General features: G+C 29.2%; 1 protein-coding gene across 13 annotated transcripts in view; it reads left to right on the top strand.

The window, feature by feature from the left end:
• The window catches only part of LOC143253318 (lissencephaly-1 homolog), a 96,708-nt gene extending 79,385 nt beyond the window's left edge, over nucleotides 1-17,323 (top strand). For 9 of the 13 annotated variants that reach the window (XM_076506999.1, XM_076506997.1, XM_076506995.1 and 6 more), the window contains 8 exons: nucleotides 1,365-1,461; nucleotides 2,922-2,993; nucleotides 3,990-4,092; nucleotides 4,393-4,489; nucleotides 5,259-5,390; nucleotides 9,555-9,656; nucleotides 12,148-12,304; nucleotides 14,554-17,323. In XM_076506999.1, coding sequence (XP_076363114.1) covers nucleotides 1,365-1,461; nucleotides 2,922-2,993; nucleotides 3,990-4,092; nucleotides 4,393-4,489; nucleotides 5,259-5,390; nucleotides 9,555-9,656; nucleotides 12,148-12,304; nucleotides 14,554-14,627 — 834 coding nt within the window. In that variant the 3' untranslated portion in view covers nucleotides 14,628-17,323. The remainder of the gene's footprint in view (nucleotides 1-1,364; nucleotides 1,462-2,921; nucleotides 2,994-3,989; nucleotides 4,093-4,392; nucleotides 4,490-5,258; nucleotides 5,391-9,554; nucleotides 9,657-12,147; nucleotides 12,305-14,553) is intronic. The other 4 variants (XM_076507001.1, XM_076507002.1, XM_076507007.1 and 1 more) reach the window with 4 other exon arrangements.
• Nucleotides 17,324-17,849: the final 526 nt, after the last annotated feature.

Here is a 17,849-nt window from a genome sequence, read left to right as displayed (position 1 = left end):
ATTAATTTACGGATCAACCGGAGCAACTGTTTTGTGCAATGTAATATCTGCTTAATTATAAAAGTAGAATTAAATAATCTTAGCTTTTGTTTCATACTGTAGTGTTAGTACAGACTTTCTTGCTAGAAAAACCGTATTAATTATTTTAGTATAAACTGATTTACATAAGATAATCAGCTTCAACGTTTTTATTGTGCTGTAATTAAATTAAAATTTGGATAAAAACTGGATTTAACTTGTGTTTTGAAAACTGGTGTATGTAAAAATCACCAACTTCAATTTCTGTTTAGTACCATAATTAAGAGATTTGTAAATACAAAGTACAGGAACAAAAGTTTTAGATTATCACAGGTTTTGAGGTGTGTGGGGGTATAAAAGTACAGAAACAAAGGTTTATAATTGCCCCCTACAAAATGTATGGATGTGTAATGGCATAGAAGTATAGAACTAAGAATTTGGAACTTTTATGGTATATAAACATATCTGCATTTCCTATCTTCTTTAATTGTTTTGTTTAATGTTTTGTTTTTTTAATCAGGTAATTATTCTTATACATGCAGGTTTTACATAACATAGTCAAGAGAGTCAAGTTAATTTCATTCTAGCTGGCATTATTACTTTCTTATTCTAATAAGATCACTTGTTCTACCTATGGAAGCTATGACTATAATGCTGCACATTATGCAGGAATGTAAACAGTGGTGTCTTTCAGTGGGATATTTGGTGGGTTTTATAGGTTGGGACCTCCACTATGATTTAATGGAAAGGACTAGTTGTATGAGCAATACCAGTTGCTCTGGGTGAATCTGATATCACCTGTGAAGTAAAGAAAGTTGAATTTAAACACTCTGATAGGTAGTATTTGTTGGTTGTTTTTGAAAGAGTAGTTCCAGTCCATTATTCAAACCAAGCATATATTTTGTGTTGTGATAAATATTGTGCTTTGTGTGAAAACTATGTCAAGTAATTACTGTTGTACAAACATAAAATATAAAAGTAAAGAAATCCATTTACATTTACTGCATTTGAAAATCTAGGTGAAAATGATGTCTTGCATTTGAAATCTGATCCAGCTTATTCTTTTAGCAAAGTTTTTTTTTTTTAAGAGTTGTTAAATATACTTGATAAAGTGAAGTTTAACTGTTACTCCAACACAATCTATATTAATACCAATAAAATTATTCGTTCAAAATTGAAGCTGCTCTAGACAATAAATTTCTCATTATTAAATATATCTTGTGTTTTTTTAGTAAATGAAGATTTAATTTATTTTAATGTAAATTTTGTATGTATATATATTTTCAACTTTACTTTCCTGGCTTTCTGTGCTTAGAATGTTGATAAATTATATAATATTTCTATAGGTTTGGGATTATGAAACAGGTGATTATGAGAAAACCCTGAAAGGCCACACAGATTCGGTTCAAGATATTGCATTTGACCACACTGGAAAGTGGCTAGGTATGAAAACTGTTGTTAGCAGTATCTAGGTCAGGATCATAGTAATGTAACTTTTAATGTAAAGTTTATAGATCAAGAACATTGAGACTTACACTAGGTAATTCCATGTTCTTGTTTTTAGACTCATGATGATTTAAACTGTTGTTCTTCTACCATTTCAATTTTGAGTTGCTAATCAGATTCAAGGCTATAACTAAGTAGTTGTAAAATATGATTGAAGATTCATTTATGATGATGCAAAATATATATATTTAATAACATCTTCAGAAATATTATGAATTTTGTGGTTGTTTTAGCATGATTTCATTCACAATTTTGCATTGTATTAGGTATTAGTTTGTTGTTGTTTTTTTACATTGCCTTAAAATATTTTTAGAATTGTTTTTATCTATACTGTGGTTAATATTTTTCAGAAAATGATCTTGTAGTATGGTAGATTAATTTCAGTATGAAAAAAATTACCTTACTATTCCAGTTTACAGTACAAGTATTAATACGTTTCTTGTGGTCATTTTTTGTTATTTGTATATAAAAAATATATACTAGGTATATAAAAAATATATACTAGAAGAAGCTGGTGTTAATGTGATTCCTTTACTTATAAGTAACTACAATGTAAATTAAGTAATAACAAACATTTAAAAAATAATGCTGGAATGAGATATTGTGTTTCTATTTATAATACACATGTTGCACCACTTTTGTTAAACTTGATTACACACACACATAGAGTTAAATTAATAAATACATTTAAATGAAGTTAAATAAGTAAACAAAATCATGAGGAAGGACTGCATTAGAAGCAGCAAATCCCAACCTCTGATTAATTATATTATAACCATAAATTTTTAAACCAAAGCAAAACACATTAAAATTAAACAAAATATGCTGCATTTTTTAAAAAACGATTCTAGGGGACAATCTACAATGTGGGATTATTATAAAACATATCCTAGGTTTTTGAGGTGGCTGAAGAAGCAGGACCCACAATCTATCAATATATATATATGGATTTTAAATACATGTTAATAAACCTTGGAAATTGTATATTTAGTTGCCTTATCACAATTCGTTCTTATCAAACCTATAGCATTCATGTGAAAACAAAATGAAAGGGTATGAAAAATTATACTTTTCTGAGCATTTTCATTGTTGACCTATTTGTGACTTTTGCTTTCATTAATTGAAAGTTGGTAGTTCTAAGGTCATTTGAAAGAACAAAAAAATGTTGGTTTTATTTATATTCCATTTGCAAACTTTGGGAGGTGTTCAGGTGATTTTTAATTAATGATAAATTTTAGTGAAACTAACTCTAATATGGTTAACGAAGATATATTTTTTATAAAATTAAGAGAATTGTTGTTTAGCATAATTTTCTATCTGTTTTTGTTTTAGTAAACTTTATTAGCAGAAGAAGAAATCAATTATGAGTTATTATTATTGAATGATTAATTTCACAGTGTCCTGCTCTGCTGATATGTCTATTAAACTTTGGGACTTTCAAGTCTATGAATGTGTCAAGACAATGCATGGTAAGAAAAATAGTTTCTTAAATTTTGCTACATGCTCCAAAGAACAGCAATGTAACATGTTTATGAAGATTTAAATATGATATTGGCCTGTGGAGTACTAGTTCTTTGTCTTGATGTTAAATGGAATTTATTTTTAAAAAAATGAAACATTTAAGGAAGTTTGATGATCATTTAATACTGATAAGTATAACTTTAATAAAAAAATTATAAAATAGTGTTTTTAATTTTTACCTGAATAAATTAAGTAAAACTCAGACAAAATAAACACTTAATTTAGTCTGAACTTGTATTCTCAAATTACAAACAATATTACTGATTTTTTAGACACATATGAGAATGAAGTATGTATTTATTTATTCGACTTGGCAATAAGAAGTTAAAAATATAAAGGAAATTTCAGCCCCAGGCTTGGTTACTAAAGCTTGTAAATTAGATTGATGGGTACAAGTCTTTGTATTTTGTAATACTTTTATTTTTCACTATGTGGTGTGTTAGGAATACCAACACAAAGGCAAATGTAAATATTAAGATCTGTTTTTTCAATTACTGATATAAAAATTTATTTTGCATCCTTTATCACTAAGTTAGGAAAGTGCATTTACCTCTGTTATTGAAAGTATAAAATAATTTATAGTGATGTTTATGGGTAATTGTAATTTAGAATAATTTATATTTTTCATCAGTTCCACCAAACTATATTCTTATTTAACTGTAAATGTTGTATAAAGTAGCTTGTATTAGAAATGTTCTACTCAGTATTTTCACAATGCCTTTGTAGGTCCTCTTTTTTTTTTTTTTACTATTGACAAATGTTATATTAACTTTAGTGAAGGTCACCATCTTTTCTGTAAACCTAAACCTAATGATTTATTGCTTTTTTTTTTTCCTCATTAGGCAATGCAGTTTTAATTTATTGGGTTTATTCATAGTGTTTCTGTCAGAATTCCTGATTTATAAAGAGTGTTCAAATATGTAAATATCATTTTTTTGTCCTAGGGCATGACCATAATGTCTCCTCTGTGACCTTTATGCCCAGTGGTGACCACTTATTATCCTGCTCTCGAGACAAGACCATCAAGATGTGGGAGGTTGCAACTGGGTATGAGGTTCAATCTGTGATTTTATGATAGCATGTGAACTAAGCACACCAGTGTTTAACAGACTTAAACATGTTATGTGTTACTATGCAAGAGAAGTTACTTAATGTATTAGTGTTCAGATTCTAAGATTTTATGCATTGTAATTTTCTAAACTATATTTGTGTTGTGAACTGCTTTAAAATTGTGTAAAGAGAGTGTATGTCATGATTTTATAAGCTTATCTCTTTTGAAAGGAGTGAAAAAGGGGAGTTTCATATGAGATTTCCTCTCTTTCTGTTTTGTTTTTTTTATGTGTTTAGGTATTGTGTCAAAACTTTTACAGGCCACAGGGAGTGGGTGAGAATGGTTAGAACTAATCAGGATGGGTCTTTGATTGCATCTTGCTCCAATGATCAGGTGAGCCAAAGTATATGTGATTTATTACTATGAGCAATAGTCTTATGAGAGAGCTCTTCCAAAGTTTTTGGAACTAAATTTAATTTGATCATTAGAAATTATTAACCAAGCAGTGCATAATGAATGAAGTTCACAGTTTTTACAATATTCATACTGTGTAACTTGAAGCAGACATAACTTATGCATGCACACATATAAAACTGATAGTAAATTGACACTGGGCCTCCTTCTTAAGGTATTAAATATTTTCTGCATTATTTTTAGTAATGTGGATGTATCTTGTCATACTCATTTATTTTGTATAATGTATAGCATTAGAAACTTGTTAGCTATGCCTATTTGGTTTATTTCAGGTTCTACTATATTCATGAACAAGCTCATAAGTTGAAGCTCGAAATAGGTCAAAAAAGTTCATTCGACAAGTTATTTCTAATGTTATAAAAGGTTTTGTCAGTTTTCTATAAATGTAATACAGATCAAAAATTGAGTACTGTGTGTGTAAAAGTAACATTGAATGTAAAACACCGTTTTACATGTTACATATTTGACATGTAAGAAAATGATTGAATAGGAGTCATAAGTGAAATTGATGTAGGAGTTCTTTTACAAGTTTTTTTCATTGGTATTTCCTTAAGGAGAACTATTTACACTAATCATTGAATACCTAGAAATAGTTAAGAAATAATTCACCTGTTTCAAAAGTAAAATTTGAATATGAATATATCAATATAGGTCTTTAAATAATGTATAATTCTGTAATTTGTTTCAGACTTTAAGAGTATGGGTTGTTTCTACAAAAGAATGTAAACTTGAGCTTCGGGAACATGACCACGTAGTGGAATGTATTGCATGGGCTCCAGAGAGTGCAACCTCAGCAATCAACGAGGCTGCTGGAGCAGATGTAAGTTTATACTAAGTGTTGTTATTAATGCTCTTTTTAACTCGTCATTTCAATGTAAACCCTGTCAAAAATATTTTGTCCAATCTAAATTGAGATTACTTGTTTTCATCTAAACTCTCTATTAAGCTTCTTTTTAGCCATTATTTTCTAGTCTATACATGAGAAAGCATTAATATGGAAGTTACTCATAGAAAAAAAAAGTTTTTATGTAGCCTTACTTTAACTTGTTTTCTTCATAACATAAATAATATCAACCTATTCAATTTAATTAACATTCGATAAATGAAAGTAGAAGCCTCTTGAAGCCTTTGAAAACCTGTATTTTTGGACATATGTTTTACTAATTTTACTCAACATTAGTCAAAATTACATTTGAAGTTAATCATATATTTCAAACCAAAAACTGTAACAGGATTTTATAGTTACGATATTACCATAGTAACCCAATACAGATTCATGGGATATAAACAGTTTTCTGATATATTTGATGGGCACATATTATTCGGATGTCATTATCTGCAATTTGCACCTGGCTATAAGTCTAAGAGCTTATAATACTGAAAATTGGGTTTCAATACTAATGGTGGGCAGAGCATAGGTTGCCCTTCATATAGCTTTATGCTTAATAACACACAAACAAGAAACCATTATCAGTATTACTGGAGTACGCTTGGTGAAATCTCTGTTATCACACACAAACAAAATAATGGATTTCTTAGTGGCAGTTTTCTTGGTTGGTATAGAAATTCAGATTTCTTATTTGTCAAACATAAATTGTCAGACCATTATTTGCTACATTTGTTTAGATAAAGGAAACTTACAAAAACAACAGTATTTTACTGAGAGGCTTTGGTACACAATACAAACATATAACAGGTACATATATTTTAGTATAACTACAATCACTAAGTAAAACATGGAATCATCAGAAATATGTACCAATGTATTGATTTAGCTTTAAAATCAGGTGAAGAAAGTGCTACGTGGAGAACAATATTCCATCCAAAGATAGCACATATATTTTTCTTATTCTCTTGTTATTAAGCTGTATATATCTAATTATACTTAATTATTTAAATATACAAGAAAAATATTTTTCTTTAGACTGTTATTATAGATTACAAAACTGTAAGATACAAACCTGAAGAAATATTTTGGAAATTAAGCACTGAAGTTATTTAAAACAAAGGTTATGCTGTAAGAAAAAAAAAAGACCCTACAGATTATTCTTATCCTTCAGTGAATAATATATTAGTAAAGTAGGGCACGTTATTAGCCACAGATTAAAGAAGGAAAGTGCCACTAAACTGCTACAAACAGAAAAAGTTTTCATTAATAGCCACCCGTGAATGTAAAATTAGCAGTGCATGAGCCAATACCAGTGAATTCCCTTAACACTGTACAATAGTGGAAGTAAGTAATAATGTAAGGTGAACTTATGATCTGAAGTTGTATATATAATAATCAGGAAAAATGTATGAACTTAACATTAAATTTATTTAAAATAAAAATTAAAAAACAGCATACAATCATGTTAAGCTTTTCAGTGAATAACATATCTGCAATATATTCATCTTAAAATCAGAAAACAGTAACCTATGAATCCTTCTTACATTGCCAAGCCACATTCCTTACTGTATTGTAAAGTTTATCAGTTGAACTATGTTACACAGTGACAGCTTTGTTAGATAACCAGTGATACGATCAACTTTATGGATGTCTTTACTACAGGTCTTAATATGCCCAACTTCAATTCACAGATTTTTCATACAAAGAATACTGTAATTTTTAACTTCTTGATCAAGTAAAGCTCTGGTTTGAGAAAATTATCTTAACCTTATGATTCAGCTTGGAGATTTTGATGTTTGTGCACAATAGTGTATTTTTGTCTGTATTAGAGATTACAATGACCATGCTTTAGTTTGTTGTAATTACACATTACTGTAAAAGAAAAGAAGAAAGACATACTTAAAACCATACATTTCAAGAAAGAAAGGTGTGAAGAGAAGCAATGAGATCATCATTTCCTAATTCTCAATCCATAACTGAGTGAGTTATTTCTTTTTAAAAAGTAGTATCAAGTATAAGCAAGAACTGAAGAGATGAATTTTCCTGGTATCATTTCATTATAATGACAAATTAAAATCATCAGAAATTTAATTTGATAAGAGTCTATAATGTTTTCATGTTGAAAGGGTAACTAAGAAGAGAAGCAAAATGAAAGAAAAAAAAAGTAGGCTGATAACGGGTGAATATGTTAACTCTTTGTATGGACTTGGTCACTTTGACCTTCTTTGTAACCGTCATTTAACCATGAAACTATACATAACCATAACTGTATCTTCACAAAATTTGGCAGTATTTTAGTAAATATTATGAGTCTGATGTACAGAAAAGATGAGATTTTTACTAAAATTTTGTTAGTGAACTTACAACTTACAAAGTTGTTAATGAGTCATTTTTAAGTATTTTGGTACAGTTTTCATAGTTCATTTGCATAAATTCTGGAATCTTTTAAATAAATATAAAAAGTATTTATCTAGTGAAACTTGCCTGTTATTTTCTGTACCCTAACACTAATTGTAGCAAAATTATCTGCAGTGAAAATTTAAAAATGTAAAATAAAATTTAAAATAAATGTTTGTTTAGTAACATAACTGTAGATTGTAGCAAACAGTTAGTTATTTTAAACAGCTTAATGTTCTAAACAGTTTCACATTTCCTTCATTTAATGTTATTGTTTTCTTCCTATTTGAACCATGTTTAACTAGCATAACAGCACAATAACTTAAATAAAAAAAGAAATTTCTCTTTGTGAAATGCATGTTGGCATTCATCGTATGATATAACCTGAAGTCTGTAAAGGTACAGATTTCAGTTTACATTGTGCAATAGCAGCCAACATGCATTTCACGACAAGAAATTTTTCTAGTTTTTGTTTTTTAAAATGAGTTTTGTTATTAAACTTAATAAATTTATAAGCTACATTTTACTTTTTCTGAAAAATATTTAAAACAAAAAGTCCAAAATACACATAAAAATCAATAAATTTAACACTTATTTTTGCCCTGAGATCTTTATACTTGGTTGCATGGCTGAATGAGCCAGTTTATTCCTCATTGTGTTAGTAATTTAAAAATATATCAGGAACTAGAATAGATTGTCCTAAAATGATAAGAATTTATTTAGTTTTTTTAACTAACCTATAAGTAAGTTAAAAAAAAACTTCATCACTGTTTGGAGCAACATCTTTAGTCTAAACCCATCAAGTTGTCCTAGTGAATTATGAAATTTAAATACTAGAATAAAACAGACAATCATGTGATTTATGTAGTTTAGGTGCACTTTATTTATTATGAAAATGCCTAATAACAACGTCAGAGAGAATTATTGATATTTATTATAAGACAGAGTATATAGGATGGGTGTGTAAATGTGGTTTGAATAAATACTTTGATATCTCACTTGAAATTTTATATTCTGACTTTCAATATTTATAATAGGGTTGAGCAATTAGAAACTTGTACAGAAACAGAAGTAAAATGTATAAATGAGAAATCACTGTGTCGTGTGACTCGGAAAGGCACAAATAGAAAACAAGTTTCTATAAAATATTTGAATTAAAAACTATGTATTAATGTTAGATTTATTAACATGCATTATAACTCTTTGAAAAGTCTTTTAAAAGACTTGCTAGAGATACATTTAATCAGGTGCACATTTTGAAACATGCTGTAGTTATGACTAAAGAGCATATTACATAAATGTATATAGGTATGGCTAAGTATGTGTAAATTTTGCTATACTCCACATCTGAGATTAAACAAGTTCATATTTATGCTTTTATTGGGCAAGTGGAAACTTGTTTCAACAAAATAAGTGTTGTACTTCAGGTAATCCTCGGTATAATTTCATTTGTTTGTACAAATTTCTTTTACAGTTTAACATAATGTGAAACTTGTAAAATGAAAAGTGGGGATGAAGGTGTTGCAACTGTATCCTAAATGCACTTAGAATCTTGTGTGTTAGAAAAATTTGTCATTGTTTATATTGATATTTGTATCAAGTACCTATAACTTATTTTAAGTATACACCTGTCTTCTGAACATTGGTAGTTATTATATATCCATAGTTGTGTTGAATGATGAATAATCTATAAAACAGAACAAAAGAGGCATTAGAACTGGTCCATTCTTGGTATCCGGATCTCGAGACAAAACTTTGAAAGTGTGGGACATCAGCACTGGCCTCTGCCTTTTTACTATGGTAGGTTGGATTATACTTTATGTACATATATTAACTGTTTAATAATGTACATCTGTATGAAGTAGACTGCCATTGGAAAAAAAAGAGCTTGCTATTTTTGTTCTAAGTATAATATTACATGGAAAGAACAGGCAACATTTTATTAAAACCTTTTCTAGAAAATATTTCATGGAAAAGAAGGAAGGCAATGGGACAAACTTAAGCATGATGTACTTTAGTGAAATAGGTCATGTAATGTTTACTAATGATCCAAGCACAGTTATGTCTTTTTAAATATATGATTTCTTTCAAGAAATATCACTGAAAAATTGTTTGCATTGTTGTGTCTGTCTGTTTGTACTGGTTTCTTTCTACACTGCATTTGAAAAGCTGTGCATGCATGCAAAGTTCAATATTCACTTTCAAAATGATGGGAAAACAGGAATGAATATTGTTGATGTTGAATTTGATTTCACAAGTAGGATATTCTAGATTAAATTCTTAGGAATTAATCACTCTTTCCTTCACATTTCAAAATCTGATGTAACTTACAAAGAAGAAAAATGTTGATTTATGGTATTGAGTGGCTCCTAGCATGAATGAAGTGTTCAACAATTACTTTGAGCTAAGAGCTTTGGCCTTTATGGAAATCAAGAGTACAACACAATTAACATTTTAAAGTCCATGAAATAATTTAAATTATTAGATTAATTTAAACTTTTTTCCATCTCTGGGAATGAGTACTTCTGCTTGTGTTATGTAAAGGTTTAAGCAACCAAACTACAAGTATTAAGTTGTTTATAGTTGAAAGCTAGTTTTAAGATTTTTTTTTTCTTTCTTTCACTAGCAAAGCTACTTACAGGAGTGGGGGTGTCCATATCAAAAACCATTAAATTATTACATACATTTTTCTAAATTATTTATGTACCAAGTTACTTGTTGGTCCATTATTTTATTCTTTACAAGGTTACTAAAACTATATGTTACACAGAAAAATTAAACAAAAAACTTTCAATAATTCAATTAATTTGGTACTGAGGTCACCTGTGCTTGTAAAAATCTGGCCTATATTTAGGAATTTTAACCTGGTGCAAAATTTTAATCCAAAAACATTCTGGTTCTTTAGAATGTTTATCACTACTGGGCATTGATGCTGGTCAGTCACTTGCTTGTGTTGAAGGTATTTCAAAATCTTTGTTTTTGTGCTTTATTCTAGCATTGAAGTATATTTTTGCTGTAAAACTTGAAATTCGTTTTTTATACAAGTTGGTTTGTTTAAGGTAATGTATTTGGTTCTCAATAAGTATGGGTTCTTACTTCATCTTATTTTGCATGGCAGGGCTGAAAGGAAGTGATTTTTTTTAATGTATGTATTCTAAACCAATATCATTACTTTCCTATGAAAACATTTTAAATACTATTTTTGTATATTCTTTTTAAAAATGGTTGAATCTGGCAGAGATAGTTTTAAAAATCTTATAAATTATAGAAAATAGTTGTAAAAATGGTTTTCAGAGATTCTAAGATTAAAAAAAAGGTATTTTCATTTTTTCCAAAGCAAAAAAAAATATTGGTATTGTAGAACTAGAACTCTATCATTATTATTTTTTACTGAAAGATTAAACTACATACTTTGAGGTTAACTTTAATTCTACCATATCCATACTGGGGTACTAAAACAGCTAAATGCTAATCTTATTCACCTTTTGGCATTAAAGACAGTTGTAAGTAAAATATTGTACAGTTCCTGAAATGTTTTATAATACTCCATGGTTTCACTTAATTTCTATTAGCAGTTGTAATTATAAATCAATATCCTGTTCTGAACAGAAAGGATGACAACTAATGTGAAATTACTATTTTATGTTATAAACATTATGTTGAAAGTTGATTCTCTGTTTATCCTCAGAGTGGTGAAGGTATATGGTTGTTGCATCATTATTGTTATTAACACATACGATAAAGTGTGTAACTTACACATAAACAAATCTTGAAACACTGACAACTTGTAGGTAGAATAAAAATGTCTAATTCTGAGTGCACATTAACTCAAAAAGTCCACTATATGGTTTTCACAGAAAATATGGCTATAGTTTGTTAGTACCTCATTATAAAATGTACTTTCTGGTGGTCTGAAATTTTGGGTTTTGTAATTGTACTTGAATCTTGGGAACAGTAAGTTTTTTTATACTCTTCTAGATCAGTGTAAGTTAGGAATATTAAACAAGTATGACAATCACAATAATATACCTTATAAAAAATGTTATAACCCAGTTCATAATATATTAGATACTTACTGTTATTTGAAGAAAGTGTTGGAAGAAATGAATAATTTAGACATGATTTGAATATTATCATGGTTAAATATTATTATTATACAGTGGTTAATTTGTTAGAACAGTTTCAAAATTTAGGGGAGTTTATGTTGGCAATACATCCTATAAGAATATAGTGAGAACTAATGAAATTTAAGGTAACAATATTATAAAAACAACTTCTTGCTTTACCATAGGTTGGGCATGACAACTGGGTGCGAGGCGTGAAGTTCCATCCAGGTGGTAAATACATTGTTAGTGCTTCAGATGACAAAACCCTACGTGTGTGGGATATTAAGAACAAACGCTGTTCGAAGACTTTGGATGCCCATACGCACTTTTGTACCTCATTAGGTAAAGGTCAATTCTCTTACACACATCTTTCACTTCATTACTTTAAGTATTTAAGAAGATCTACACTTGGATTCAAGATAATTACTATACAAAGTTAAATATGTCCTGGATGCATGGTACACATTATGAGATTTCAGTTACTTTGGCCACCTATTCCTTACCAGATTGTACACTTCCTGTGTTTTTTAAATCCTTTGATAGTGTATACTTTTGTGATAAGTAATGTAAATACAGCATGAAGGTACATAAAAGCTATAGAAGAAAATTAATACTTCTAATATACTACAGTCTCAACATAAGGTTAGCTCCTTGTTAAATATCTAATAATGGAAACATTACTAGCTTTAATGTGGATGATTTTTGTCAACAAATACTAGAAAGTGATGTATCTCTGTCAAACAGTCTTCTCAAATTGAATTATTGCACTTTTATTTAGAGTTCAGTGATATTTTTTAAATTAATGTGGTGAAGTTCAATGAACATATAAGCATCTTTCAAAACCTTTTAAAAAACAGCAACAGTTTCAGACTTCCTTAGTTTTATGTGCAGATAGTACAAATAATAGCTGAACTTTTCTATAACAGTAACATACAGATAGCACAAATAATGGCCTAACTTTTCTATCACAACAACAGAGAGCCAAGTAATAGCAAAATCCTTCCATAACAGTAACAAGATAACCTCTAAGAAGTTTACAAGTGAACACTGAGATAGATTTATGGCACCATACACCTGTGTGTGAATATAATGATTTTTGCACTAATTTAAGTAATGAACAGGGTATATTTTTGAAACAAATTTTGCATACTGTGATATACAGATTAAATTGCTGTAAAGACATGCATATTGTATGAATAGGTTCTAAATATATTTTGTCCAAATAATAAATTGTGATGCAAGGTCACGTTTTTAGTGCTTTGTAAAACTCAAAAACAGAATCCAGTATGGTGTAACATGTCAAAATGTTATTTGTCTTCCTGCTTTGTTTTATATTCAGTAGCATGGAAATAGTTTCTATATTTGAAATTTAGTTGAATGGATGGCAATTGACTATTATAGAAACTAAACTAAAATAAAAGTAAAGCACATAAACCTAAGTTAATATTGAGATGTGCAAAGAAAAAGCAGCAATATATATTAAGTATTTAGAGCAGTGGTTCCCAACCAGGGATGTATGGATGAAAATTTGTTTGTTTGTAGGCCATGTAGGGTTTATGCATCTTTTAGGTTCTTGTAATATTTTTTTTTCTTTTCCAAATGTTTCATTTTTGTTTATATATCATTTAAAACTAATAAAAAATTGTTTTAGCCACCTTCACCTATATTCTTAAATAAATAATTACTGTGAGGGGTGCGAGAATATATTAAAATTTTTTAGGGGTGAAGGGGCATAAAAAAGGTTGGGAACCACTGATTTAGAGTAACTTATAAACATAAGTGTTAATTTTTAATAGTAAAGACTTAACTTTAATATTAAGCTTTCATGGTAATAAAGACAAGAACTGACATTGTGATTACAAAAAAAAATCTTCCAATTAAATTTTTCAGATAATTGTTTTGAGTTTATTGACTGATTTAGTATATTTTATTACAGCAAGATATGTTTTTAGAGCAGGTACCCAAGACTGATACATTGTACCTGTTCTAAAAACAATCTTATATACTTTAATAGCTTCAACTTGTAATAATATATACTTTTAAGTATTCAGTTTTAAATGTTAACAGCTAGTCTGTTAAAACAGGCTTATGCATTTAAATTTCATAAAAGTTGTTTTGGTTTTAGTAATGGATTTTACATAATTCAGCTATGCAGATTTTGAAAATAATGTTCATTTTTTTATCGTGTCAGGATTGTTTACAAATTGGGAAGGAAAATTTTTACTTAGATCAAATTATTTGGTTTACCACAATAAACGTTTTTTTTATTATGTTTGAATTTAAGTTGTGATTGGTCTAGAGAAATCTATAGCCAATGGTTGTCAGCATTTTAAGTATAAACAAATGTGACCAGATTTCAACAAAAATGATTCACTTATATAATAGTACATATGATGTTTTGTGAAAAGCCAGTACATAATGGAGAAAAAGTGTACATCAATATCAGATTCTGCATAGAACTACTGTAGAACATGTAAATAATTCTAGACAATAACACCATTGTGAGCTTGTGTAAATTACTTTGTCTTTTTAATAATTTTTATTTCTTAGTGAGGGTGAAAAGCTAGTATTTGTGATTCCATGTATTTCAGATTTCCACCGGAATTCTCCTTACGTAGTCACAGGCAGTGTAGATCAGTCAGTCAAGGTGTGGGAATGCCGTTAAGAGGTTTTCTAAAGCTGCAAACTTCCTCGTGGAAGTCCTTTTTTAGTTCAACTCACTGTGAATATTTTCTGTGATTAATGCTTTTCCCTCATTAGTTTACCTACATTTTTAATTTTAACTTCTGTTTCCAGTCTTTAATTGCAACTAGCTAGCTACTGTTCATAATTTTGTATTTTGTTACCAAGTATACATTTTAGCATTCTGCTGTGTGTTTCATTTTTTTCAGTATGTTTTGAATTTAAGTACAATGGATTATGAGAAAAAAAATGTCATTAGGAAAGGACAGCTTTAGAAACATAACTTGCAAGATGTAAGGAGCTTTTGATGTTTTATGTATAATGGTAACTTTAATTAAAGTATTACAACAAAAAATACATTGCCAAACTCTAACATTTTGAACAGAATTGTTTGTCCTGTAGAGAGTAAGTGATGTTCCTTGTTCTAATCTTAATCTTTGTGTTCTTTAAATGTATTCTTGATAAAGTATATAAAAACGTTTTAAGTGCCACTTCAACAGAGAAGGTACTGTATTTAGTCATTATTTAGGTGCATTAGCTTTATAGATAAGCAGTGTTAGAGGTGGTTGAAGTCTAAAGTTTATTAGTTGTTAGAGGGCACTTTAAACTTACACATACTTTACAAACAATTCTGAAGTAAATGGTATCAGTGCCAGTTGGTTTTGCACATCATGTACATTAAAATGAGATTGCATTAGCAATGGAATTTCAGTTACAAGTGGTGGAATGTAACCATTAATCAGTGCTTTTTTAAGGAGCAGGTTAGTGTTTTAAACTGAACCAAACTCTACGGTTGTTTCATGTTTCCAGAAATATTATTTATCAGTACTTAGCATGGTAAATGAATGGCATCTTGTGTGGAATCTATAATGTAATGAAGATTGTAAAATATATTACTATTACTGAATTATTTTCAATATTGTACGGGGCACTGGTTTATAATGGTGGTTTTCTGTTCTTTAAAGACTACAGGTGGTTTAATACAGTATTGTTAGCTGACAGAAAATATATTTTCAATTTCCGTGCTGTTGACTTCAAAGTTTAAACTCTGTTAATGCTTAGGAGTAAATAGGAAAGCCACATGTTTTGTGAAACTATCACCTCATTGTTTTACTTTTTTTTTTTTAAGTTTTATTTCTCAGATAAAATAGTTAATTGTTGTGAGCCTCCATTCCAAACAGAGTAGCATCAGTAGGTAAGCATGGTACTGTGTTGTGTATTGGTACTCTCTCAGCTTGTACCAGTCTCATTGGTGCAGGTTTGATGACTTACTCAGACCTCTCAGTTTTTGGATTCAGTAAAGAAATGTCTAAACACTTTGATCAGGCATTGAATCTAACCATCTGCTTTTAAGTGGATGCTGTTTTTCTTCTTTATAAAACAAACTGAGCATAATTGTATCTTTATAATGTCTTATATCTTCAAGTAGTACAAAAAAAAATTAACCATTGGCTTTCCATAAACCTATACTTGGTACCCTCACTTCTTTGTCTGTTTTTCACTGGTGCCTGAGAATTCAAAATGGTTGGCTTTGAAAGGGTTAAAAAGCAAAATCATAAATGTTAATGATACGTTAAGCCTCATGTCTGTACCAGATAACTGCAAATAGTGCTTCAATGGCAGTCCCACTTCTAGCTTACCTATACTACAATAATATTTTCTCACTAGTTGAAGTTCTATTTGTATTTTATGTTACTGTTACTGATAAACCATGAACATCACTTTCATAATTATTTTTTTATTTATTGCATATATATTGGAAAAGTTCCATACACTATACTTCTTGTGTAGGGTGTAAAGAAGCATGCTGTGACTAGTTTTTTTTTTTAAACAAATTAATATTGTATATTTGTAGATGTTAGTTTCAATTACCTTTCTATATCTTTAAAACACAATGCAGTTAATATTAATTAAACATGTATTAATGAAGATTGAATTAATCACATCATATTGTCAGTTTTGTTTTTCAAATGAATGCAACTTCTAGATATATGTCTAAAATGCAGGTGGAGTATGAGACATATTGGTAGATAGTGAGTATTCATTGTGGTGTAATGGCTGAGAGGTCAAGAGTGTCGAAGTCAAAAGCTTTGCATTCTCTCAGTGTTCAGAGAGAAAAACCTTGGGGTCATAGCTAAAGCTTCATATTTGTCTTGTTATGCTTAGCATAATTTTAAAGTAAACCTTATATTTTGGGTTAATTTTCTTTTTCCTGAGGCATAGTATTTATGTGTTTGTAGAATAAATGTTTGTATTTGGGATAAGTATTCAGAATAATTTTGTAAATAAGATGCTTTAGTGTGATGTTCTTTATGTATATTTTACATAAAAGCGCACTGACAAAGATCAGTTTATTTCCTCAAAGAAAATTATTTTTTCATCATTATGCTATAAACTCATTTTCATTAGTGTGTATCATGAAACTATAAGCAGTTTCTTCTAGAATAGCATTCACACGTTTGGGCCCACCTCAGAAATGACAGAATGTTTAAACTTCAACCAGTACAAGTTGGGAAGATTAGCCATCAGAGATGTAAGTCAGTAGTAAGGGAGTGACTTCTGGGTGAAGACAAAATGCTATCACTGAATTTATGAAAGAATTATGTATCATACACTATGTTTTTGCTTGTGATTAATAATTTGTGTTAAATGAAATAAAATTGTGAATTTAGTCATTTAGTATGCCAGTTGCTCATTCCTTGACTAAATATTTATTAGTAAAAGCTACAGAATACCTCCATTAGTTTGTTTAAAATACTGGAAGTGGACATAACCTATAAGTGAATTATTTTTAATTGTACATTGGTATTAACCAAACTAGAAGTTTTTACTTTGTACAGACTTAAGAACATTCTGCTTGAAAATGTGTAACAGTTCATTACTTGTAGCTCACATTGTGACAGATAACTTTCAGTTCTGTTACTGTTCCTTTTACTACTCCTATAGATCATCTTGGTACTGATGACTTGAAGTTTCCTAAAGCTCATTTTGTTACAGTAAACTTCAAGGCTCAACAGAGGTATCATTGAGAAAGTAACTTAAGAGTCTTCCAGCTAACTATAAAACTCCCACCAGCAATAACCAATATAAAGAATATCAACCTGAAACTTTTCTATTTGTGAATATGACTAAGTGGACAGCAAGTCAGATTCAAAGGCACATGAAGTGTGCCACTGTATGATTGAAAAATGACTTCTTACATGTT

Source organism: Tachypleus tridentatus, chromosome 6, assembly GCF_004210375.1.
Source record: "Tachypleus tridentatus isolate NWPU-2018 chromosome 6, ASM421037v1, whole genome shotgun sequence".
In the NCBI taxonomy this organism is placed as follows: domain Eukaryota; kingdom Metazoa; phylum Arthropoda; class Merostomata; order Xiphosura; family Limulidae; genus Tachypleus; species Tachypleus tridentatus.
The sequence above is the reverse complement of the archived record's forward strand: the minus strand, read 5'-3'. Positions and strand labels throughout refer to the sequence as shown.